This window comes from Oenanthe melanoleuca, chromosome 1 (assembly GCF_029582105.1).
Source record: "Oenanthe melanoleuca isolate GR-GAL-2019-014 chromosome 1, OMel1.0, whole genome shotgun sequence".
Classification (NCBI taxonomy): domain Eukaryota; kingdom Metazoa; phylum Chordata; class Aves; order Passeriformes; family Muscicapidae; genus Oenanthe; species Oenanthe melanoleuca.
In genome coordinates this window covers 17,808,804-17,835,103 of record NC_079333.1, presented here as the reverse complement: position 1 = coordinate 17,835,103, position 26,300 = coordinate 17,808,804, and the positions used below count along the sequence as shown (strand labels likewise).

The 26,300-nt window shown below is 39.3% G+C and overlaps 1 protein-coding gene across 4 annotated transcripts in view; it reads right to left on the bottom strand.

Moving 5' to 3' along the window:
- Positions 1 to 21,309, bottom strand: part of CBLB (Cbl proto-oncogene B) — a 124,871-nt gene extending 103,562 nt beyond the window's left edge. For 3 of the 4 annotated variants that reach the window (XM_056492984.1, XM_056492991.1, XM_056493001.1), the window contains exons 1-3: positions 20,545 to 20,712; positions 20,226 to 20,384; positions 10,551 to 10,801 (exon numbers count right to left, since the gene is read on the bottom strand). In XM_056492984.1, coding sequence (XP_056348959.1) covers positions 10,551 to 10,801; positions 20,226 to 20,384; positions 20,545 to 20,679 — 545 coding nt within the window. In that variant the 5' untranslated portion in view covers positions 20,680 to 20,712. Of the gene's footprint in view, positions 1 to 10,550; positions 10,802 to 20,225; positions 20,385 to 20,544; positions 20,713 to 21,171 lie in introns of those variants that run through there. The other variant, XM_056492976.1, reaches the window with a different exon arrangement.
- Positions 21,310 to 26,300: the final 4,991 nt, after the last annotated feature.

Here is a 26,300-nt window from a genome sequence, read left to right as displayed (position 1 = left end):
TAGAGTATTAAACACAACTTACACAGCTCTACCCTAAGTGTACTGATGGAAGGCTTACACACCATATTTGCTCAAACTTTCAAACTTTGACTTGAAAGAAATTATTTTTCTTGTGTCAAAACTAAGTGTTCTCCAAAAATAAGAATGGTGCTCAGGGATTTTGATACTAAACCTTAAAGTAACCTGGTAACACAATAATTTAATTTTTTACAAGTTACACAATGACTAATTCTCTATAGCCCCATAAACTGTTTAAAATGCTGACATGAAAGACATCAGAGGATGCTTCCCTTTGTCTTTTCACATTCTCCCACTGGAGAGCAGTTAGAATTAAAGGCCTGCTCTAGCATATACACCTGCCAGGTCTCACCAATTAACGACTGCTTTTTAAATATAATTAAACATTGTTCTAACAAATGTTCTTGGGTACAAGATGCTTTATTACTGACCTTGCATTTCATACTTCCCATGACAGACATTCATGACTCAGAATCCACTCTGAAATGAGTTCACAAAATATTCTGTTGGCTAAGGACCATTTTCCATTGGAACAATTTGAAAACAGATGCTAATACATTTGTCTGTCTTACTTTAATGCCCTTTAACTTATAAAGGGAGGCAAATTTTTTTCTCATGCAGTCATTACTTAATAATACTGTATTGCCCAAAATGTCCTATTTTAAGAGGGACAACTAACAAATGAACTTATCACCTCTTAAATAGTAACCAGATTTCTAATATAGAGCAAGTGAAGGTGTTTGGGTTTTTTCCAGGGCAAATAAAGAGGTTAAAAAGAGCTAAAAGCCTCCAGAACATTACTGAAGCCTAGAAACACAAACAAGAAACAATTAAGATGATGAAAATGTTTCTTTATTCTTTCTGTAATCAAGACTAGCATTTGTCACAGAATAATCCTCTACACAAGCTAGGGAATGATCACAGATTTTCCACCAAGTATGTGGGTTTCACTTCTTTGAATGTGAGTCCTGGTTCCAGCCAGAGCAGGGTAATTTTTGGGGTAGCTGGGATGGGGGCATGGCCAGGAGCTCGATGTTATTCCATCCCACCTCAGGTAATTTCCTTCTGGTCAGAGCAGTGGGAACATGGCTGTGGTCAGGTCAAGCTCCTCACTCTCACTTTTGTAAACTTCTGTTATTGTTACTGCTCCTGTTCATCTTCTTATCTCATTGCTGCTTCCAGTAAATTGTTCTATCTGTGCCTTTAGTGCCTCCAGTTCTCCCCTCCAACCTGCTGCAGCAGGAAGGGAGAGGGGAAAAGGAGGGGAATGAGTGGCAGTGTGTGGTTTGGGGTTTGTGGGAACACTAGACTGGGGAATATCTTTCCTCAACCAAGAATATAAGTTAGATACAACAGATACTAGAATAAAAGGTGAACCCTGGGCCCCAGACATAATTAATCAGCATTTGCAAGAGACTTTATTTTACACACTCACAAACAAGACCATGGATCCTTCTCTTTCTGCCATCAGTACTCCATGTCTAATCCAACCCTGCAATGTGCCAAGTACTTCCTCAAGAGCCTTGATATCCTCCACTGCTGTTCATATCAACATAAACAGACACAGTGCAATACTTTGGATTGGAGCTCAAGGGACAGAGACAGCAGCTAATCAGGAGCTGATAAACTTTCCTACCTTATTACTCAGTATTCCTCCCCACCAGGAGACATTTGCATTGTGCAAGGTAGATGCAAAACTGGGGCTAATATTTTAAATGAAATATGGTTGTGCATTTTATTTCTAAAGATACATCTGTTCAGTGTCACAGACAAAACAAAGTAAGGCTCAAATTATTATTAGTGATAACTTCGAGTAAAAACCATGGAATAAATAAAGTAATCTTGACAGTTTTGCTACAGATGATAGGAATAATTTCCTTTTTTACTTTTGCTTCAAATTTCAAAGCCATATAGTTTCACTGTTTTATCTTAGGGGAAAACAAGGATGTGTTTTGTGAACTCTCCCACAAGTTGTTACCAAGTAGAAGAAAAAAACTAAATTTAATTACTTTTCCACAAATTTTTTCTCCCACTGTAGAGTCTCAGCTTGCCAAGAATCAGTTGGTATCAGTGAAAGACTAGCTCATCAGGTGGGCTGTCCAGGTCCCCAGTGGAATCCTGATCTATACAATGCATCAGATACTATCTTAAAATTACATCTCCACTGTTTGCCCAATACAGAATTATAAATGAAAGTCCTCTTACAGAGAGATCACAACAACCTCACCCAATCTTTCATCATATACCCCAGAAATTTACTTCTTAGCCATCTGCTACTTCTATGCTTCCCCTTTATTGTCTATATCATAGTAGGAAGAAATACAGTTAAATTTACCTCTACATCAGATACACCAGAAGAAGTAAAGTAATAATTATTATGACCAAATACACTAAAATAAACAATTACATCTTCACCAATTTTCTGTTCTGCCAAGATATTTCCAGGATATGAATATAATAAAGTCAATATACATTCACTTCACACAATGTTAAAAATGAGATAATGAAACAGATTATGGGGAAAATCTTCCATTATGAGACAGGATAGCTATTTAATTCCAACATGAAATCTGAGCAAATGATGGTGAAAGTACTCAATGTTTCATCATATGCTAGAGGCAAATGAATACTTTTGGTTGCACTCAAAACAGAAAGATTAAATATGATTTTAGTCATCCAAATTACTAACAAGACACTGATGACAGTCACCTGGTTGCTTGCTCAGTTTTATCTCTCCCATAAATTCACTTACTGACGTCTTTCTCCATTTGTACTATGGGTTAGGATGAGCTGCTTTTCAGAGTTTACTCTTGATCCCTTCCATGTATTACTCATCCCATTTATTTGGATTTTTTTAATAGTTTTATTCATTACACAGTCTTTTGTGTAAATATCACATTTTCTTTTCAATCAAGCAACTTATACTCCTAAACTGGCTCTCAAGAGAATATGCTATTAAATCATTGGAATTGCTCAATACAAAAGAATGAAATGTGCCAACATATTCATCTTGCAAGCAGAAAAACTTTCTGTGCAGACAACAGCAAACCTACATTTTTAAACCACAAATCCTTGTTCCTCCAATATAAATTAACCATATTAAAGCTTTGCCTCATTCTAGAGCATGCACAGTATTATTGCACAATTGCAAAGACAAAGTTACCTTGCAAACGTGCAGCCACTGATAAAAAGACTTGCTAAATAATTATATTAACTCTGTTATTTTTATTATAATTCAAATAAATTAACTTTATACTGAAGTAAAGAACAGAATAGGAAGAAAAAAAAAAAACTTAACTCAAATGACCACAAAGTATTTCTAAAATTCCATGACATTATCAAAGTACTCCCTAGCATGCCAGATTTTTAATGAATTAAATACAGTAGTTCCATCCATTAGCTTTTCTATCAATATCCCACTCTGTCACTTTTGTTTTAAACTAAAACTTTAACTGTGTTAAACAAAACATACAGTGCCACTTTTTCAGATGAAGGTTATTTCTTACTTTTTTTTAACTTTACAGGTTAGTGGAAGTGTCCTTACTATAGGTTTGATACATAGCAGGCTGGTTTTTTGATCAAGCATTCCTTGGACAAAGGACTACCACTACAGCATGTTTGCTTTTATAAACTGGCTTTACTTTACTTTCAAAGAGCTTCTATGAACTAAACAGCAAGTCTAGCACTTGAAAGTGATTATTACCAACTTTTTTTTCATCTCTTTATAGAATAAAAGACTTTTATTCTGTCATGTTTCTAATTTTTAATGGAAAACAATGTCACAGAAGATTAGAAAAAGGAAAACTTTTCTTTTCACAGCCTAAAAATAAAATCATATATATGCTAATAAGTTTAGGTATAAAATTCATAAAAATGGATTCTTTCTTCTATAATCTTTCTCTATGCTCCTGCTCGCATGGCAAGCAGCTTCCATCATGCAGGCTAGTGTTGAAGGCATCCTAAAAAAAAAAACCACCTTACCACTGAACATAGAATACTTCTGAAGATATAGAAGCAGAGACCAAATTTTCTAAAAATCAAATGCACCTAGAAAAGTGATTGACAAAAAATGTATTCAGGTCCATTACAGGAGCCTTCCTCTCTATGTGCTTAATTCAGGAGTCAGTGCTGCCCGCTCCTCAAAAAGTTCCCAGAGTTGGTAACTTGGGCTTTATCACACCTAAGAACACATCTCTATTTATAGCTGGTGACCATGTCTGCCCCCACAAGCACAGCTGCTCCCTACACAGACCCTGCAGGCAAGTGTGGGGAAGGGATGTGAGACACAGAGCTGCTGCAGACCAGAAATGGGTCCTGGTATCCTCACTGCAATAGAGCATTTCCAGGCATCTGACCAAAAGTATTGTGTGTTCAGAAAACCACCTACTTCCCCCAGTCCCATTGTGCAATCCTGTATTATGCTCTAAAGACATATTGAAATCATACAGAAAACTGTGTCAGTCTTTTTGTATGATCCTAGCAGCAGAGCTATCACTAGCTTTATCATAAAGGAAATAAGTATATGGAAAACCTACAGGACTGAATTGCCTAACTGTGCTTTTTGAGAGCTTTCATACCTGCCCAAAATGGGTATAAATGGTATGGCACCTTAAAATTTGTCAACAGCATCATGCACACTCTCATAAGGCATAAATAATTATAGAAAAGACAGCAAGGAAAATATCAGACTGTATATATATCCCCTTACAACCAGCTGAACTCTACTCAGACATGACTGTCAACACCACATTGCTTGTAAAATAATGTTTGAAAGAGACCTTTCACTAACATATGAAATGCTGTTTGATTTTATAAGAGTAAAAAGTGAAAGATGAAGTGCACGTATCTCTCCTCTACACAACTAAATATGAATCAAGGATCTAAATCAATTATGAGAATTTACAAGCCATTATTTTTTCATTAGGATTTTTTGTGGTTTTAAAATCCTTGTCTTCCTCTGCAATCTGAATCAATAGTTGCCTCTAAGTAACTCTGGTACTAATACTTCCTTTGCTCTCATTTGACAATACCCACCCCCAAACGCTGAAGATGATTAAAAAAAAAAAAATCTAAAATTTAAATACTGCCTTACAACAACTGCAGTCACACAGCCTGTTTGCATTTATGCTGAGAACAAGTTGTCATAATACTGCTCTGCCATTTGTAACCTCCACACATTCTCACCTGCCCTCTGCAACAAGAGTCTCTTTGTTTGAAAAGGTCCTTTTTACATTTAAACTATAACCAAAAGTAGCAAACAACTTGTGCTCCCCCAAATCTGCACTGAAGCCCAACTACTCCTGTGGGTCAGGTACACCAAAGGGTTTATTAAGGCTGTTAGGTTTTATATCACATCTAAGGAATAGGAGGGGAGAAGAGGGTGGAAATTCTCACCATAACATAAAAGCTTAAAAAAAAAAAATTAATTGCATTTCCTCCTCCCATGCAGCCCCATCTAATCAGTTATGCACTTTTCCTCAGAAGCCTTTTTGTTAGAGACTATTTACTGTAGCCAGGTTCCATTCCCAATTACCTTATCATACAATATACATTGAAAGAGAAAGTGCCCTCCTTTTCCTAGGGACACACAGGAGCAATGGGCCAACACTCCAGAAAACTTTCAAGCAGATTAAGGCAACTTCTTTTACTAAAAATCTAGTGAAGGAATCATCTAGAAATACAGGTCAATAAATAAAAGAGGGGAAAAACAAATACTAGATTCCTTTCTCTCAGCTTCAGCAAGATTAAACAGTCAGCATATTATGCCTCTAAAATGTGTTCAGAAAGTTTAAATTTAGAGGTTTATATATCATTAAGCAACAGATTGATGGTATGTATAGCTTAGCTCAGAATTTACTGGAGACCAAAAACTACAAATTATGCTTGGAAAACAGAAATCACAAGATGCCCATAACGTTTGTTTGACAATTACCAAGTTATCTTGTCAGTGTGATGTCAGCCAAAAGCCAAAACTGGCTCTATGAAAAGGGCCATTAACATCCTTTTCTGAATCTGTACGTTCTATTTGTCAAACAAAAAAACATCAGCCAAAACAATCTTAACTTCTCCAAACAAAATCATCCTGAACTAAAACTTTACTCTTCCTGATCCTTCCCACAATCAACAAAACCTCCTCTGCCTGGAGACACGAACAAGTTGTGAGGCAAGCTAAGTTATAAACTTCCTAAATTCCTCTAAATAAAACAGCAAGGCTGTGATATAAGCAGAGGTAATTCAAGGAAGCAGAGCAAGTTACCCCACACTCACCACAGGACAGAAATACAGAAAGGGCTACTGCATTACAGCTGGCACACCTGACACCCATCCTGACACTATTTTAACCTTCTATCAAATCTGTCCTTTCAGGATAAGAAAAAATAGGTGAGAAATTTGTGTGGCAGAAAGAATGTTGTGTACTTTAATGTACCAGTTCAAGGACTTGATCCAAGGACCATAACTGATCACAGTTGTCAACACAGACTTAAGGAAGAGAAATTGAATACTCTATAAACTCTACAAACATGAACAGCAAAGGGGAACTTGATCTATCATTTGAATTGCATGTACAAGACCTCCTTAGAAGATTTAAGAGACTATAAGAATTCTGCACCAACACTTAACCAAGCTGTACAATATAGAAACACATAATTTGAATCAAGACACCAAGTGGCCAGATGCACAAGATAATTTAATAAGACTTTCTAGATGGAAACAGAAGTGGTTTTGTGATTACCTTGAAGTACTTATTTGACTCTGATATTTCCTTCATGCACACCTTCCTTCCCTGACCACAAAACCACCACAGGTCTCCTCTTGACATCTTCATCCATACCATCCACTACTTAAGAAATATCCACCTTCCACTTCTGGTTTAGCACTTTAAAATAAACAAAGCTAAACAACTTTGTCTGAAACAAGGAGAATTTTAAGATATTATTAAAAATAAGTACGCACCCTGGTTTTATACTTTTCTGCCTCTTTTCATATAACAGGCCCATAGCAGAAATCAAGAAATATTTAAAGTCGGAGAATAAGTTCAATTTAAAGACATTCTTCCAAGGATATGACTTCCAGGACATCACAGGAAGCCTCCCATTTGTCTCTATTAGTAAGAAGTGAAGACTATGTCCAGGACCTTGAATGAATCCAAATGTAATCTCCCCACTGCCACTTTTTTCCTCCTATAGTCTTCTTATTATAACTTATGTGCTTGATTATTTCTACACCTGGATAACACATTTGTCTCAAAAACTGCCATTCTACAAAGGTTTTATTTTTTCTGAATGCCTAATTCTGGAATACAGCAAAAGGGAAGGAAGTTTGAACTTCACAAAAATGATGCTTTCCAGCTTTAGTTTACTTCCCAGTAAACAAAGGGCACAAAGAAAAGCAACAGAAAGAAGAAAAGACAATGCAAACCCCTCAAAGACACAGAAAGCCTTTAAACAGTAGATGAGCCTGAACCAGTAATTCTAATAAGCTTGCATTAATAACCTTTTAAAAAGTAAAATTAGTGACAAAAAGTAAAATTACTTGATTCATAGAAAGACTTCTGTGCAGTCTATATCTAGTACAGTTTACAGAACTTAATGGACATTATCTCTTACCTCATTAAGCAAGAAGACTGAAAAGACATAATTTTGTAGAAGACACCATACTCAGAAAATAGATGCAGCTAAGCACAGGAAACAAACTTGCAAACCCTATTTTCCCCTCTTAGCAAGACTTATCCAAGAGAGTACAGGATGACAGCACCAACTACCCTTAAATGGCTGTCACAGGTCTTTGATCTGGAAACAATTCTGTACCTGTCAGATTATGTACAAATGGCTAACACAAAAACTTGCACTGCATTAGTGCTGCTTCTCTAACTTGTTTCATTCACAGGATCTTTGAAAAATAAAATTCATTCATAGAATCCATAAAAACTAAAATTTGTGATAAATTATTCACAATAGAGTAATTGTTGTGTCATTACACAAAATCACATGTATATTGGCACTGGTTCCTAAATGTACCATTACTATAAAGATTAGTCAATAATGCTAATGGGTTAAAATGATACCAATCAAATTTCTGATGAATGAAGCTTTTCTCTTTTCCATGATGCTCTTTTACCCAGAAACCAAAACAGAAGAAGAATGAAAACCACAGGAACTGTCCAGCTGCCAACATTTGCCTTACCTTTTATTAAAATTGTCTGTCTCCCAATACTTCTGCTACAAATTGCTACTGCTACTTCAATTTGACAGCCTTTTAGAAGCATCTTCAAAAATACAATCTTTAAATGACCACTGCTACAATTACATCATAATGCTAACAAATAAGGTCAATGCAAACATATTTGGAAGCAAAGAAGCTAAACACATTAAAAACTTCTTTTGCTAAGTTACCAAGAATTAGCAAGATCAAGTATATTGAAGCACTGCTTAGCAGGATGCAGATAATTAGTTATATGGTTCAGCCAAAAAGTACACCTTCATTCAGCTTAAAACTAGGACACACATACAGACTAAGCATCACCAGTAGATGAAAGAGGATGCATTGAAATCATAAAGATACAGACTTTTACTTGGAATGACATGGGTCATGATCTAAAGAAGCAAGGCTTAAAATTTTTTTGTTTAAGCATCCTGACAGAATGCAATTTGTATAGTAAACATAACTAACAATTTGAACACAAGGAAAACATTTCCATTACACTCCTCAAGCTCTGAACTCCATCAGTAAGCAAAATACAATAGCTGTCAGCTTCTCAAATACTAATTTTAAATGCCTGAAATAGTTGTGATTCAGTGCACTTCATCCATATGATTTGTTTTAAAACTCCTCCTCTCCAACCTTCTTACAAGAATGGCCCAAATAGATGGTAAATATTCTAACTATACCTTCTCCAAAAATTCTGTGTTTCACAAGAGACGTCCTTCTATCACCACTGTTACCCTAATGCAGGAAATGAAATGGGTAACTGGAAAAAAGCAACTCTAGCAATTAGATAGAGTTACTGCATAATGCCTGAATGACTGCACAGACCTTATAGGAAGTATTTTGAAAAAGTGATGCTGAAATTTGCTTTAATTTTTCCTAACTTTAAGCAAACCTGCAACTAGATTAGGGTTTCATACAACACAGGTAAGTCAAAATAAAACCTGCTTATATAATCCAACTGCTTCTGTCAACTTTCACTTGTCATAACAAGTTCATTTGTCCTTTGAAACAATGACTTCTGTACATACAATCAAATGGGATGCCTAAAACAGGCAGCCATAGGCTCAGTGATGGACAGCTCTCTCAGGAGTTCTGGTAAGAATACAGTGAAAACACTGCTTTACACACTTACAAATTCAAACACAAGGAAAATTCATTCACCAAAATCTTTAGTGATCACTTATACACCTTAAACAGGGTATTTTGCTCCTCCTGGAACATTTTTGCCTCAGTATGCTCACACCTGGACAATCTTGATGTCCTTTAAGAAAAAAGTCCTTAGATGTCAAGGAAGTTTCAGATATATTACCAAGCCCAAAAGACTACCACAGTAGACTGAGTAGCTATAATCATTGCCAAAGATCTGGAAGGAACATATGTATAATTCAAACATAACAGCAGTGACATTTACAAGAATGTAGACATTTCACTGCTCCTACCAACAATTTCACCAGCTGTAAAACTATACTGCCACCATGCCTGCCTCAGAGCTCAAATGCAGACAGAAGAGCAAGAAGTCAATCCTCTATTCACTTGACATCATTCCCCACTATTTCCTTTAAAAAGGGGAGATTTCAGAAAGAGCACTCTCTCTTGTTTGAATAGATTTACATTAATACCACACAAGGCAAAGACTAATGGCCCCAACAATGTTGTATCCCCCTCTTCCCAAAACAAGATTGTAGATCTTGCACACAATTTCCTGAAGTATTATTTTTTAAATATTAGGTAATCAAATATTAAAAACCTCTTCAGTTACCACCAAGAGTGCAGATAAAGTGGACATTAATTCCTTTTATTAAAACTGAACCATTGTAAATCAAGAATCCATTAGGATTCTCTCATTTCACAGCATGAAACTAACATTATCATTGCTCTACCATAAAATCATGTAATATCTGAAAAGTGTGAATACTGTTTTGCTTCATTCCATCACTTGTGAAAACTCTAAGTCAATATCCATCCTGGCTACCAAATTTTAAGGATCAGGGGTAGGGAGGGAGGTCCAAGTTAACAGCCACTCTCTCTACCCCAGGAAAAACTACATACTGTAAGCCCTGTGAATAAGTAATTATGATGAAATGAATGTTTTATGAAGGAAGTGCACGTGGTTTTAAAGGTCACAAAGTGACAGATAAGAGCACACAATGAAACAAATCCAGCAAATTACTGATTGACCTGCAGGGTCAATGAATCCAAGCAATAAATATTTCTGCTCTTTGAATAATTAAAAATGTCAAAAAAAACCACAATGGGTGCAGACAGCAGTGTTAAGAATGCAGACAGACCAGATGATCTACTTCATATTTAAGTATTTCACTTACCTGTCCTGTGACTGCTCTTCATACATTCTTTCCTTTCCTTCTTTAAAGAGTCTTATGGCCCGTTTTGATTTTTTCATAAGACTGTCAATGTAGATTTTAAAATACTCATTCTCACTGAGCTGTGCCAGTTTCTGGTTGTCATCATACTTGCTCAGAATAAGTCGTAAATGTTGGTAAGTATCAGGTAGAATGTCAAGTATATAAGGTGGGCTGTTTTTGAGCTGAAGCTTTGGGTTTTGGCACAATCTTACCTAAAAGCAAAAAACAAGAGAATGTAAAAGACAAGAAATCCATTGAGACAAAAAATTGATCTGATATTTTAAAATTCACTGGGTATTACATCCTTCTCTAATCTCCAGTCTAAAGAATTAAATCCTACTTCATTCATATTCTGTGAAATTCCAACATAGTTTATAATGTTAAAAGAGGCAAAATTTGACTTAATCTTTTCACATCTATAAAAAGCAAACAAGCTTACCTACATATTTTGTGGCTTTGCCCTTAAAGAATGTCTTTTCTAGTCTAATATATGCTTAGGAGCACATCAAAACATGGCATGCAACAAATGCCAAGAGCAGTACTTTCATAGAAATGTGTTTGCTGCAGGTTAACTTGGCTACAGGTGTTTAAGTATCTACTAAGAACACACATAAATTACTTTGTCATCTGCTGGCTCTCTTTATCCAACTATATAGCCTCTTAGACCCTAGGGAAATTTAATTTTGAAAGATCTGCACATAAGAAAATGGTCTGAACTGTGACAGTGGTTCAAAAGTTATTACCTACAACAGACAGCCTTTAGGTCATCCAAAAATAGATATTGTAAACCAGGAAACAAAAATATTATAAACTCATTGTTTTCCAGCTCCTAGCTGGAATTGAAGTTCAGTGCTTTGCTTTGGGCTAGATGGGGAGGTGCCCACCAAAGCTTCTTTCTCATTCCCCTACCCATAACAAAAGGCTCATAGGTCAAGACAAGGACAGGGAGAGATCATTCACCAAATACTGTCACAGCTACTTAATATTAAGGTACTTACCCTCGATTTGTGAAACTTAATTCATTTAATTACTAATCAAATCAGAGTAGGGTAAAAGAAAATAAAAGCAAACCTTAAAAGCACATTTCACCCACCACTCCCTGTTTCCTGGGCCTAATTTTATTTCCCACTCTACCTCCTCCCCTGCAGTAGCACAGGGGATGGTGAATGGGGGCTGTGGTCAGTTCATCACACCTTGTCTCTGCCACTCCTCCCACCTCAGTGGGAACACTCCTCACACTCTTCCCTTGCTCCAGACAGGATTCCCTCCAACAGGAGACAGACTCAAGTTGGGGAAGTTTAAAGATGACTTTCTCATGGACCACAGTTCTTCATTAACTCCTCTAGAACATCTCCCCTCCTTCAGGAACAGGCTGCTCCAGCATGGGTCCTCTGCAGGGTCACAGCTCCTGCCAGGAAACCTGCTCCTATGTGGCTCCTCTCTCCATGGGACCACAGGTCCTGCCAGGGGCTGCTCTAGCACAGGTTCCTTATGGTGTCACAGCATCCTCAAGCATCAGCCTGCTCCAGTGTGGGATCCTCCATGGCTTACAGGGAATGGCAGCTCCACTGTGGACCTGCATGGTCCCCACCATGGGCTGCAGGGGAATCTCTGCTCCAGCACCAGAACCCCTCACCCTCCTTCACTGAGCTGCATGGCTACAGAGTTGTTTTCTCACATGTGCTCACTCCCCTCTCCCCTGGCTGCAAGCTGCTTCTGCACAGTAACTTCTCTCCTTTCTTTAAGACCCTGCCCCAGAGGCATCACTGGTGTGGATGGGATCAGCCTTGCCCAGTAGCAGGTCCACCTTGGAGCCTTGGCAGTGCCTCAGCAGAACTACCCTGTAGTCCCTTCACTACTAAAACCAAACAGAAGAAAACATCTTATTGAATTTGGAATCACTGTGATCCCAAATGACACAAATAATAAGTTCAGACTAACAGAATACCTTTATTTGAATCTAGTTTCCACTGGAAATGTTACTGGAAGAGAAAGGTACTCTTTGTTTCCTACACATCCCTAACATAACAAAATCAGAATTGTCTCCTGCCTATGTAAATTTTCTGATAGTTTGTTCTGTAATGTTCTCTTCTAGAAAGAAAAGAGACTAAAACCAACAGGCAGTTTTTGACTGCTGTTGCACTGAGCTAAAACACTGCATAGTGACACATTCTAGATATGTGTGCAGCTGTACATATGCAAACACTTATGAAAAAATGAAGACCATGTGGTAGAAAAGTTTTATAGGCATCATTTGGAGATCGCCACATTATATATTAGTGACTTTGACATTCTTTTGAGGTAACTAATGAGGTTATAAAAACATCTTAATACTGCTGAAAGTAGATTCCTATTCCTGCTAATCTATCAACTTGAAAAAAGTGCATCCTTGAGCTTTTCTGGGTGAGAGGGGAAGAAACCTATATCCCATAACACTCACCTCTCTAAACTCAAAGCTCTATCACTGAACTCTCCTGTAAATTCTACATCTACACCATTAAGAAATTCCCTGCCTTAAGACTGCTGCCACTAACAGACCTTCCTGCACCCCAAACAGCAAAGCAAACAGGTAATAGTTTGTTACTGAAAGGTACTGTACAAGAACATAACCAGGCAATTAAACTGAGGTAACAGGGGCTCATAGTCAGAAAAGTGGAGATAGATGCTAGACAAAAGTCTAGCATCATTCAAAACAGTATTTAAAACATGACATTTGCAATAGCTCTCCTCATTTCACTGATTGTTATTTTAGTAACTTCTATTATTCTTTCAACTTTTAGAACAAGTAATACATCAGGAAGCCTTCTGATGTGTTGTAGAACAGTCCTCATCCCAGGGAAATTTACATCTCAGCAGAATAAAAAAAAAAACAGAAGAAGGCAAATATGAATGCATGAGCTGTTCAACATGCTGAAAAGTGGTTCAGAGACTGAACACCAGCAGTTTGGTATTTCTAGACACAAACTGCAAAGTTCCTCAGCAAGCTCTCAAATAATTTAATGGCTTATAAAGGAACTCCTTCAGCTGAGAACAAGCTGGAAGAAAACAAAAAAAAAAAAAAAAAACAAAAAAACAAAAAAAAACCAAAAAAAAAGGGACAACAGGGTCCTAGTTGTGGGTTAGGAGATGTCTAAAGCAGGATTCTCAAAGAATAAAGGTTGGCTATCATAGCATTTTTTCAAGATCAGGAAAGCACTGAAGTTATGCTGACAGATAGAATTCTCTAAGGAGATGTCAGAAACACAAGCAAAGAATCTTACATGTGTAGCTAGAACTGAAAATCATCCATGCAGAGACATACATGAATTTCTTTCAGTAGAAGAGTAAGAAGGAACTGGAATCCCAAACACAGAAGTGAAAATCTTTATGAAAACCAGATTTTTTCCTCTGAACTTTGAGTTCACTCTGATTTCTGGTATAGTGTAAACTTGAAACCAGACTGACATTCTTCACAAGACCAACTACAGGTGACACAAATCTGTCACAGATCAGGCCTTACAACCCTCTGAAGTAAAAATCACAAGGGAAAGAAACATCTGAAAGATCAAAATGTTTGTTCAGAGAAAAAAGTGAGCAATGAGAGCAAACCACAAGCAGAGAAGGCTGCAATCATTCTGAATTACTTATTTACCCTAACTTAAATCTCATGAACAAAGAATTATCTTTCTGAAGTCTATCTTTTTGATCAGATGTGCCCAAGCAGAATATAAGTGATTTCATATATATTAGGAATACCATTAAAATACTAAAATAAGAAAAAACAATTTGCTTATAGCTGAATTTTCAACAGCCAGTCCATTCAGCTATACAAAAAAAATATCCAGTTATAAGGAAAAACTATTTTCTCTTTCAGAAGTTCTAGAAAGTTTTCTTCAGTCTCAGATCATTACATACAAGACAGTTTACAAGGCTTCACTTTCTGCTGAATTTGAAGAGATAAAAACAGCACATTACCAGAATTTTCCATTTTAAAACAAGCTTTTAGGAAAGCCACACAAAAATTCTTCAACACCTTAACTAGTTTTATGTATTATAATTGAAAAAAAAAAAAATACTCCTATTATGTTCACATCAGTGATCCACTGAAGTAGTATAAGGTTTCCTTCACTTTACAGAGCACACAAGGCTTCAAAGGAAGTGAGTCTGTAAGGAGATGGTTGGTAAACCATATGGTTTCCAGTCAGGATGTCCTGACACATACCACAGCAGTTCACAATTAAAAGTAAGCAATAAGAAATGACACCTGCTGACGCAAAAGTTTTGCCAAGACCTTTCTTCAAAAGAAAACAGAACTCAAAACAAACAAACACAAAAAAAACCCCAAAAATAAAGAGCTCTATATTGCACTTTACAAAGCAACTCTCACCAACGCATTAGGAGCGGACATGAATCATATCACTGTGTGATTTTTGTATTGTTATGACTGGAAGTAAGCATGTATATATTTAGCAAGCACTCATTGGTAAAAAATGAAAAGCAGTAAGCAAGTTAGTAAAAAACAAAAAAAAAATAATCTCTCTTATTGAGGCAAACTGAGACAAAATTAAGCTCCTTTCACTAGCTCACATTTGGGAAAATCCAAATACTTAATCCAAAATCACAGAAACAATGGGAGTGCAATTCTGTGAAAACTGAGGCATTACCTTAAATTACCAGAAAATGATTTTGAAATAGTTAACTCTGGAGCTTCCAAGACAAGTTAACTCTAGTTCCTTAGCAGAAAAAACATTAATCCCCTTTCCCCTTCTCTCCTTGCCCACCTGTAACCAAAACAATAATAAATAAATGCCACTACTAACACTTTTAAAGATATTTTACTTAAATCATAAGACATTATTCCATAGCATCATTGGAGATGAGAGTAATGGAGGCCTATTGCACATAGTCAAGTAATTTCTTGCTAAAAATCTATCTTCTATTCACTTTTTAAAGCAAAGTTGAAAGCCCTCAACTCATTTGACAAAAGGACCCACGTTCAAGCAAAGCATATCAGCCTTAACACAATCTGTTTAAACACCTAAGGCTAGTCAAAGACAATACAAGGAAAGTCACTCAGCTAAAACAGAATAAGGATCTAATGAGTAGGACATCCGCTGAACACTGTTTCCAGCTGCAGTGAATGGGTCAGATGGAGCATCAGTGCTCACACACTTCCAAAACTACACCTCCAAACTGGCCAGCTGAACAAGCATCTTCTGCCATCCTGCACAAAATAGTCAAAGAATTGACTATTGGCCTTGACACACCACAAACAGCATAATGGCTCTGCAGTTAAGATACCATTATAGTTCTCCAGCAATCCACAGCATCCAATGCAGCCAACAAGGAATTCTGAAAAACTTAATCAGGAGGAGCTAATAAGGAAAATTGTCCAAGTTTGAACATTATGCTTCTTCAACACAGATTTCTTCCTGCCTGAAGTTACCTGAACTGCAAAGCATTTAATTTTCCATAGAAAGAAAGCTCTTGTCAGAATATAAGCAGAGGTGACCTAAACACCAATCTTTGCCTGAGAATACAGTAAGTGCTTGTTCAACAGCTACCACACTGAGCCATATGTTTCCACAGTGGAAGAATAAACAATAAGAATGCTGATGCCACAGACACACAAGGACAGTTGACTTTGGAGGGTAATTTTACTTTCTTCCAATTAGAAAGAGAGAAGCTTCTGTTTCTCTGTTTAATTTTGTATTCTTTTTCCATAAGCAGCATACGCAGGACACAAGATTTCCTACCAGCTTTGACCAGAATCAATTACATGAAGTTTTGCAAAGGATAACAAATGCACACAAAGTTTCAACTACCATGCTCTATATACTCAGATGCTGACAGATGTTAATTTAAAGAAAAACCACATTACTAAGCCACAGAGGTAACACAGTTTTAACTCACTAAGTCAATAGTACAAGCTTTTTAAAAGCACTCTAGTTTGCTCTTAAATAATTACTAAATAGTAAATCAATGCCATCTGCACTTATACAGAGTCAAGCAACAGGTGGGCCATGATAGTGCACCCAAATAGTTTAGGCAATATTGTTAATCCTCATAGTAAAAAATTTAATTATTTTCAGGTCCAATGCATAGGAGCAATGAAAAGTGATTAAAAGTTGATGAAATATATACCTGTTTTAAAAAATCCCTTTCAGAATGTGTCACAATTTTATCAGCTTGAATCCCTCAAGAGTGATGTGTTAAAAAATTGTACTGACAACTCTAAACAGCCCAAGCAGTCAACTGACCTAACTATTCTGATGTTTACATAGTAGTAATCCTCTCCCAAGGCTGGTCTCAACACACCATTATTCTCTAATAGTAACACATGGCTAGGGTCTAGGTTTTAAAAGCCTTTAGGTTTATAATCTCAGAAAAAAACTCTCATGTAATTTATACACAGTTTAAAGGAAGACCTGAGTTATTTGTTAACAACAACCATTTTTCATTTATTTATAGGATACAAACTTTCTAAAACATAGATCATGTTTTAAAAACAGCAATTTGCTTCCTACAAGTCCAGAGATATATGGTCAACTTTCTTATACAAAGCAAGCATTGAAAAGAAAGACTAGCCTTCTGAACCATAAAAGAAATATTATCTTCTGCATCCCACAGGAATTAAAGCATTTTTGGTTTTTAATGATAAAGCTACTGCTTACCCACGAGGAACTTGACATTGATGCTAATGTTGCTTTCCCTTTAATAATGCAGTTTGTACTGTAATTCACCTAAGACATAACAATAAACCACAAAAAAGTATAGATCCCAGTGTATAAAGTATAAAAAGGAAAGACATATAGACAGATAGCATTTTACATTCACTGATTATCTACATGCAGATTACTTTTTTATTCCCTGCAAGAATGATGCTTATGGTAACTTTTACAAACAAGGCTCTAAGCAGGAGCACTATTCCAGCATTGTCCTGCTAAAGAACTCTTTTTCAAAATCCATGATGATTTTCAGACTGATAATAAAAGCTTAAAGAGAAAGCACTCAAACAGAACTGCAATATTCTGTTTATTCCAAACTAGAAGTATCAGCCCATGGAAAACATTATCATGAAATCTGAATAATTTGAAAGCAGGACACATAACCAATTCTGCACAAAAAAGTTTGCATGGTGTCTAGGTAGCCAGAATTTTTGCACACACCACAGAACTACCCTCATTGTACAGTTCTTATAGGGTAGGAATATTTGTAGTATTGGTTAATCCCTTTTTGTTGCAAACAAGTAATTCATACAGAAAACCTCATCTGCCAAAAACAGGACAAAATTACACAAAGAAATCAAGGAAAGGTAGAAGATGGCAATTTTGAAAAAGAAAAAAATGCAAACCAGAAATTATTGAGCTCTGCCACTAGTTTTTAAGGCTGCTCTTTTTTCAGTGTTTGGTCAAGATGAAAGCTTTGCTTTGTTTCCATTATTACTTTTCTCAACATCATTAGAATGGGGAAAACTTCAGCTACCTTATTACACCAATAAGATGGTTATCACAGCTATAATAGTTAAAGAATAAACAAGCATAATAACTGTTATTACAACAAGTAAAATAGGCCTCCAAGCCACAAACTTACTATGGGTAGCACCCCACTGACTTGGCAAAGCTACTACCTTCACTAGGTATTAATTTAATCTGTGACCCACCACAGAAATAAGTCATAGGACGCACTCCAGAAATGGGATTTAAAACAACAGTTGATCAAGCAGGTTTCTATTTCTGATTTTAATCCCTGGGTTTGATCTAGGTGCAGGAAAAAATGACCTTCATGTGCCTACTGCCACACAAGGCTATGAGATTTAAATTTGTTTGCCAGCATATTAAATTTGCTCAAACACATCCTTTCACTACAAGTACCAAATGCTAAAAAAATCAACCAACAAGCTAGAGCAGTCTCACACTATGACATCATCCTGTCTGGTATACTTTAATACAATTTGGAAATAAAATTTGATTAACTGAGAGCAGCTTAAAGAGGATACATTAAAGATCCAAATTGAGGACACTTATCCAGTAAAATGAAAAAGGAAGCACAGCACAACAGCAAGTCTTTCCAGTGACTTCTACCAAACAGGCCTTCCTGGCTGCTCTGATGGGCTGTGACAAATACAGCTATCCTGTATTGGATAAGTGAAAGCAATCCAGAAGTCTAAGCAGTGGGATAAAATCTTTCTGGTAACTGTGATTATACAAACAAGTCAGGGTATACCCTCACTATATGGATCTGTAAAAGGCCTGACACAGGGAAATGAGAGCTCTGCATTCCCCACGTGGTTGCAACAACAAACCAGATTCCTAGTTTCCAAGCTGGAAACTTCCTCCTACTGAAGAGGAGTACCTACTTTTGAGTATTTATATTTGCAGTTCTTAGTACAAGAGAACTCACTGTTAACAGCATCCTGAACATCAACAGGAAAATGTCAACAAAGTCTTTGTGATAATAACCATTTTTATTAAAGCTGGGGTTTCAGTCCATAATTGCTATCAACAAACACAGTGGAAATGCAGACACTATTCTTGGAGCATCAAAAAAGAGCCTACAAGGACTTAAAAAAACACTTTAACACTCGTAAAGGTATATTACTTGAAATAGTCTCTATCCTGCCAGTATAACTAATTACGATCATGAAGATATGTTGAACACCTTATTTCACCAGAGCCACAAAGAAAGCAATGAGTTTAACTAAATCCCAGGGAATCACAGCTTGTAAAAGTGGTAACTGTATCGCCATACAGACCCAAGGCCAACAGGTAGCAATCCTCACTGCTCAGCAGTTTCCAGAGGAAGATTTGAAGTATCACCCCCTGTGCAAAGCAGAGTGCCAGCATCTCCCGAACAGCAAGCCATGTTACAATCTAACTCTTCTTACCACTGGCAAGGCACCCTACTAGATAATCTATGATACAAGCTGTCATTTCAAAGGATACTGAACAAAATGTATCAGGTTGGTGAGGGGAGCATAAGAGCTAAAAATCTATAGATTATCCCCCCCACTTCCTGAAAATTGAGTTTCAGTGCAGTGTATTTCTAGTTTCAAAATTAATAGTAGATGTACTTACAAGTCATTTAAATGCAGAACACATACTTTAAAAGTTAGGCATGCCATACTAATCTGTTTACTAAACTGACAAGAGTGACATCCCCCAGTCCCCACGCACATTCCTAAAAGCACAAACACATCTATGTTGCCATCACCAACATATCTCACAGGACAATTAGCTTAACTGAAGTTTAATACTTCAGAGGTCTTGTTTGCAGACTAACAGTGTGACACAACACGAAACACGCAGAATATGTGATTACAAGTCTAAGTTAAGCAGCTTTTGGTTAGGACAGCTCTACAACTTTGAGTCATTTTAAAGGATCTGAAAATAACAATAGCCTAAGGCAAACACACACATTTGTTTTCCTTCCACAAACCAAGATTAAAAAAAACATAGCCAGAGGCCACTGGAAAGAAAAAAAATAAAAAAATAGACAAATGATGCTTAAATAACCTAAAACACAAGTCCCCCCCTAACTTCCCGAGGCACATGCAGCACAGCACTCAGAGCTGCAGGAAGCTGTTCGCCCCGGTGTACCTATTTGAATAGCCCCATTCTTCCCTGTGTGTATTCACGGACGCACAGAGACACCCACCACTTTGTCCATAAGCTTCCAGGTCTTCTCCACAGTCCTGCGGTCGGCAGCTGCCTGCTTGGGGGGGCCCACAGCATCCTGAATGGCATCGATGAAGCCCAGGATCCGTCCCTTGCGCGGGTTCCGGCCGTTCAGGGAATTGGCCATCTGGGAGCCAAGCTGGCCGCAAGGACAGAGAAACACAGGCTCACAAGGTGCTCCGACAGCATCCTGTCACAGACCCGCCGCAGCCTGCGAGGCAACGCTTCCTTCTCCGCGGGCAGGAAAGGGCATGTTTAGGAACAAGCTTAACTTTTCACGACGAACAGCGTAAACCCACCTGGCCCGGGTTTACATTGGCAGAAGAGATCGCGGATTTAATGTCAACACGGGCACCCGGGAGGGGGGAACGCGCCCGCGCCCGGCTCCGCGCCGCGCCCCTGCCCGTCCCTGCGCCCGCCGGCCGCGGGCACATGCCCGGCACCGCACAACAAAGAGGCCGCGGTGGAGCGGGAGGAGAGAGCAGAGGAAGGCAGCAGCAGGCAGGAACCCGCAGGGCAGGCGGGGGCAGCGGCGCGCACACGGACCCGCTCCCGGCACCGTGCGCCAAGGCGGCAGCGGCCGGCGGCAGAGCCGGGAGCGGCGGCGGCAGCTCCTCAGCGGAGCGCGTCTCTCTGCGGTGCCGCGGGGGCAGGCGGAGCGCATCGCATCCCGCCCCGCGCCGCTCCGCTCCGGCCGCCCCGCAGGACTCTGCCCCGTGCGCCGGCGGCCGGCGGCGGGCGAGCGCTGCCCGCGGGGACGCGCGGAGAGCCGCTGCCCCGCCGCCCGAATCGCCCTCCCGTGCCCCAGCCCAGCGCGCCCGGCGGGCGGGTGCGAGTGTGCGCGCGTGTGTAGAGTCCTACAGGCACATGCAAGAGAGACAGAGAGAGAGAGGGAGGGAGAGAGAGAGAGAGAGATGCACACGCACAGCTCTGTCTGTGGCACCGCTCGCAGCCCCCGGCAGGCTGTGGTCTCCCCGCACTCCTAGGAAGTGAGGCTGGCTCCCCGGCGGCGGCGGCCCCGCTCCTCCAGCCGCGCCCGCCCCCTCCCCGCGGCGCGCTGGCGGCCGCTCCTCTCCTCGGAACATGCCCACCCCCGGGACAACACCGCGTGCGCGCCTGCGCGCCGCGCCGCCAGCGCGGCCCTCTGCCGGGGGGCGGAGGCCCTGCCGCACCGCAGCCAATCGCAAGGGCGGATTCGCTTGATTGACGCGGCGTCCAGCGAATGGGCGTGGGTGTGGGCACGGGGCGGGGCGAGGCCGGGAGCGGGCTCGGGATGGGGAGGGGGCGGGAAGGGGCGGCGGAGCCGGCCGGGGTCGGGCCGGGGGACGCGCGGCTCCGTTCCGCCGGGTCCCGCAGCCTGAGGGGCGGCCTCAGGCCTCTGGGGGTGGCCGGGCTGGGTGGGGTTTGCCTGCGTGGGGCGCTGAGATTGTCGCTGGCTGCGGGGTCTGCAGGGGCTGTGGGACCCCGGCCTGCCGGAGCGCTTAGAGCGTGTTAACAACTGAGAGTTCCTGCCGCCTTTACACTGCGCTGCCTTTGCGCTTTTGGGAGTTTGCTGGGGGTTTTTTTGTGGCCACAAAAAACAAGAACTTGTTTTCCCTCTGTCTGGTTTCTTTTCTTATTCTATTGCCTTTTTTTTTTTTTTTTTTTTTTTTTTTTTTTTTTTTTTTTTTTTTTTTTTTTGTGTGTGTGTGAGAGAGAGCTGTTAGGCAAGTGCTGAGATTTCCGTGTTTCCAAGCGGTGAATTGGGCTGGAGAGCTCCGAAAGGGGTGAGGAAAAAATGAAAAATGTAGTCATTTTCTAGTTTAAAAAGCCCGTTTGGAGGCGATTATTTTGATAGGAACCCTTCCCCTGGGGATATGGTAAATAAAACTCAACTGATTGTTATGCTTGAACGCTGCAAAGAGTGAGGCTTACCTGCATTGGGTACAAGACACTTGACTTCAGATCCTTTTGGAGTAATTATTCTTTGCAAGGGTTAGTCTCCTAATGGACTGTCATAAAAGGAAACAGAAATGCAACACCCGTCATCAAAGTTTATATTTTCTAACGACTATTTTTAAAGTATTAAAGGAGTATTTTTAAGTTTTAGTTTTCAAAATACCTGCAAATATGGTTTTCATAGTAGTTTTCTTTCCAAAGATTTTCTTTTAAAGTAGTTTGCTCTTTTTCTTGGTTTTATTCCTACTTTTTCTTGGATTTGACTTTTAATAAAATCAGTCAGGTAAAACAGTAGAAAAACGCGTTGAGTATTTCAGTGCTGCTTTTATTCATGGTTTCATTTATAGGTATTTTTATTGCAGGTATCTTCCTGTTGATTTAAAATGTGTCATATTATTCTTCTGAACACAAAACAATAAAATCATATCAATAATGTCTTCCTCAAAGGTTGTTTGTCTATACCTTTTGAATATGAATTGGCAGTTTTTTGCCTTAAGTGGCTAAGCTTCTCATTTTATTGTAGTCTCTGTAAATTACTCTCTTGCCTGTGTTGGCTTAAAACTTCTCTCTGGCAGATGTCCCTATCCCTTTTTTCTTTGGAGCTCAAAGAAACACGGTAAGATCAAGTTGATAGCGACTGCTCGCTATCTCCCACTCGGTTGTGAAAAAAGCAGAGGAGCTGACGCTTCTTCAGAACTTGTAAAGTCCTTGGTTGCTGTTCTGGATTGTTTTGCTTTCATTGTTGTTATGTCATTCCCCTCATGTCCCTCACTGTGCCAAGAGCTGTGATCTGTGAGCTCCTGGTAGCCGTCTGGGCTGAGTCATGGTGTCGTGCAGTTCATCCGAGCGCAGGAGCGAGCAGCCTGGTTCCCTGCATCCCTCTGCATCTGTGCTGCAGGGAGTAGCCAGCTCCAGGGGGAAGGTGAGTGGTTTTCGAGCAGTGTTCTGTCACTGCCTGTGCTGCACAGCCAGTACAGATATTCTGGGAATTGCAGTTCTCAGGGGGTCATGTGAGTACACTGGAAGCAAGCCAGCTGGGAGAGCAGGTGGCAGAGATACCTATGGCTCCAGCATCAAGGCTGTTAGGGATGGGTCAGGATTCTGTGGGCTGTGCTGTGGAAGGATGGGAAGACACAGCAGTGCTGATGTGGCTTCAGGCACAGAGTGATGAGGCTGTTTGACAGAAGACAGCTGAGAGGTGAGGCTGAGAGGAGCAGAGCAAACAGCTGCTGTGTTTGAGTTCAGGGCATGTCTTGTTAGCAGTCAGCACATAAAGAGCTTGCCCTCTGGATCTGTGGGCTCCATAAGGATTAAGGGTGGCCACTGAAGGCACTGGGCACCTGGAATATTTCAATACAGGCCAGCAGCACTGTGTTAATGTCCAGATATTCCTACTGCCCAGCTTCAGGCTCTCCAACAGGCTAAACTAAGAAACTAACCTGCCTTGTATGGATCCACTGAGAGACCACAGAGTTTTTCAGTGCAGGTATTTTAAATCTTGAGGAAAGAGCATCTTTCTGTTTGGGCTACATGTAAGGTACATGTGTAAGTACCAAAAATTTTGTATATCCCGTTAAAATGGCTCCACAGATCTCTTTTACTTACAAGCTCTCCAGCTGGATGTTTATTCTACTTGTTATTATACCAAAGAATATGGCATGTTGGATCTGTGATTTAATCACTCTATGCACAGTAAATCTGAGGCCTCAGATTTTGAGATTTGTGTGCTACATGAGACTGATCCTCTGCCTAGTCAAGGTACTAATCAGTCTTGTAGTGATGCCAGTATTAGGGTGTCATCCTGGATTTGGTAAAATTCTGTAGAGAAAATTGTGAAGTGATGGCGGTTGGGAGCCAGGATATGATGAAGGAATCCAGACAGTGTAAAAGAAGACTTGAATTGAACTCTCTTAAGTCCCTTTGTTAAAGTAGGGATTTTAGGTCTAAGCAATTTACTGAAAATCAAAATCATGTGACTTCTTGAAAAGCCCAGCTGCTTGGTAGGCAGAAAACAGATAAAAAAGATTAAGCTAACAGTTACATTTGTCCATTGTAGTATTTTCCTATCTGTCAACTGGTTTGGGTTTTGTTGGGTTTTGTTTTTGTGGAGGTTTTTTTATTTTGTTTTGTTTTACTTTCTTGGTAACTCTCATTCTTCTGGAGTTATTAAACTGCCTTATGAATGAAACTTTATGTTGGTGCTCATGAATGAATTCCATTCCATCAAAGAGCAATTGACAGGCATTGGAAGGCAAGAGAGATGTTTTGGTTTGGTTTCCTTTGTTCACCAGCTATTAAAATATTACTGGTTTTCTGCAGTCAGTCAATGCATGTGATTGGGAGCTTTTGTCATTTGGGTGTTTTTTGCTGTGGTACAAGTGGTTGTACTCAAATACACTGAAACATTAGAATGATGAAAAGTAGGTTCTATTTATAGCAACATAAATAAGGTTAATATAGTATATAACATGCTGAGTTAAGGGATATGGTAGCAATGCTTGTAAAGCTTAAGTTGTCTGTTTCAAAAATTGAATGTGAAGTGACTTCTTGCTAATTGTAACACAATATCCTGGCTATTCCAGCATCCTTAAACTTTCAAATTTATCTCTTGGTGTTTTGACTGAACATGTATGGTGTGATGAAAAGGCAGCTGTTCATGGGGGTGTAGCATTCTGTAGTGCAGGGTCAGGCAGTGCTTTAGTGGCTGAGCTCTGACAAGGTCATCCTCTTCTCAGCATGTGCAGTGCTCCAGCAAAATGCAGCTGGTCCTTCTTTGCAGGGAAGCTGAAACTTAAGGGCCACTGGAACCTACTGCTATTTTGGTAACCTACCTTTATCTGTTCTGTAAAAACATCAAACAAACAAAAACAACAAACAAGAAACCCCCACACCACAACCCAAATAAAAAACAGAACAAGAGAAAAGAAAGTTATTGTAACAACAGATAATTCTTAAGTTCCAGGACTATTTGCTTGAACACATTTTGGCTAGCCCATTCCAGACAGATATATCTTATGCTACCCTCCTTCTCCCATATCCAATTACTGCATAATCACCTGCAATAGTTGTTAAGAATATCAAAGTGGAGTAAATGCAAAATGCTTCCATGTTATTATTTTGCAGTGCCCTCAAGAATGCTAGGATCTTTAGGTCTTAAAAAGAAAACCAAAAAAACAAATAAAGGGTTTGTACACTGCAAGCCAGCCTCACAGGTAATTTTTAAAATAGATTGCAATGTGCTTACCTGGGTTTTATTTTAGCAAAATGAGAGAAAGCAAAACCAATCATCTGTGACACTCAATGGTCTCTTATTGATAATTTAAGTTGGTATAATAATAATAATAATAGATGCTTTTCCTGCCTTACTGGGTAATATAGAGAAAATTAGTGATGAGAGTGGCAATTTGTTGTCTGATTATTATCTAGTTAATTGGGCTACAGTTATTTTTCCTCTATTTACTTATCTTATGTTTTTCATAGTCATCAAATACTCAAGCTTACTTTTTAAAAAATTTTGTTACTGCTTTCTAGAAGTGAAAATATGTTTTTTCCACACATGAAATGTGAATAGTGTAGTGGTTTAACCCACTTTGCTGTTTAACTACTGTAAGAAAGAGGGAAAAAAAAAAAAAAAGACTGCATTTTCAAGTTTCTGTACACTGTAAAGATCTATCATTGCTCCAGCAGGCTGTTGCAGTACAACTGATGATAATATAGTATGTATTAGTTCCCTCTGCTGAGTAATTAAATCCTCTTTTTATCCTTGATGTGGAAAGACAAGCTAAATTTATCTTTGTCTGTACCTGTAAATAAAATGAGCCAGGCACTGTTCTTGAGCCCTGAGGCCAGGTAGGCTGGCACAGGGTGGTCACCACTGTCCTTGAAATTTCACCACCCCCACATCCAAGCAGTGATCCCTGACCTGTGCTGGCCCTGAGCCTCCCAGGCATTTGTTTGGGAGAACACCAGCTGACAATGGCCAAAACTACTCAGCAGTATCTTAATAATCTACTACCACACTTCATGGTGTGCCTAGCTCACTGTGGCTGCAGCAACTAGACAGATATTGCTGGAGTTTGTATGCATATATATATACACACATGCATACACACAATGT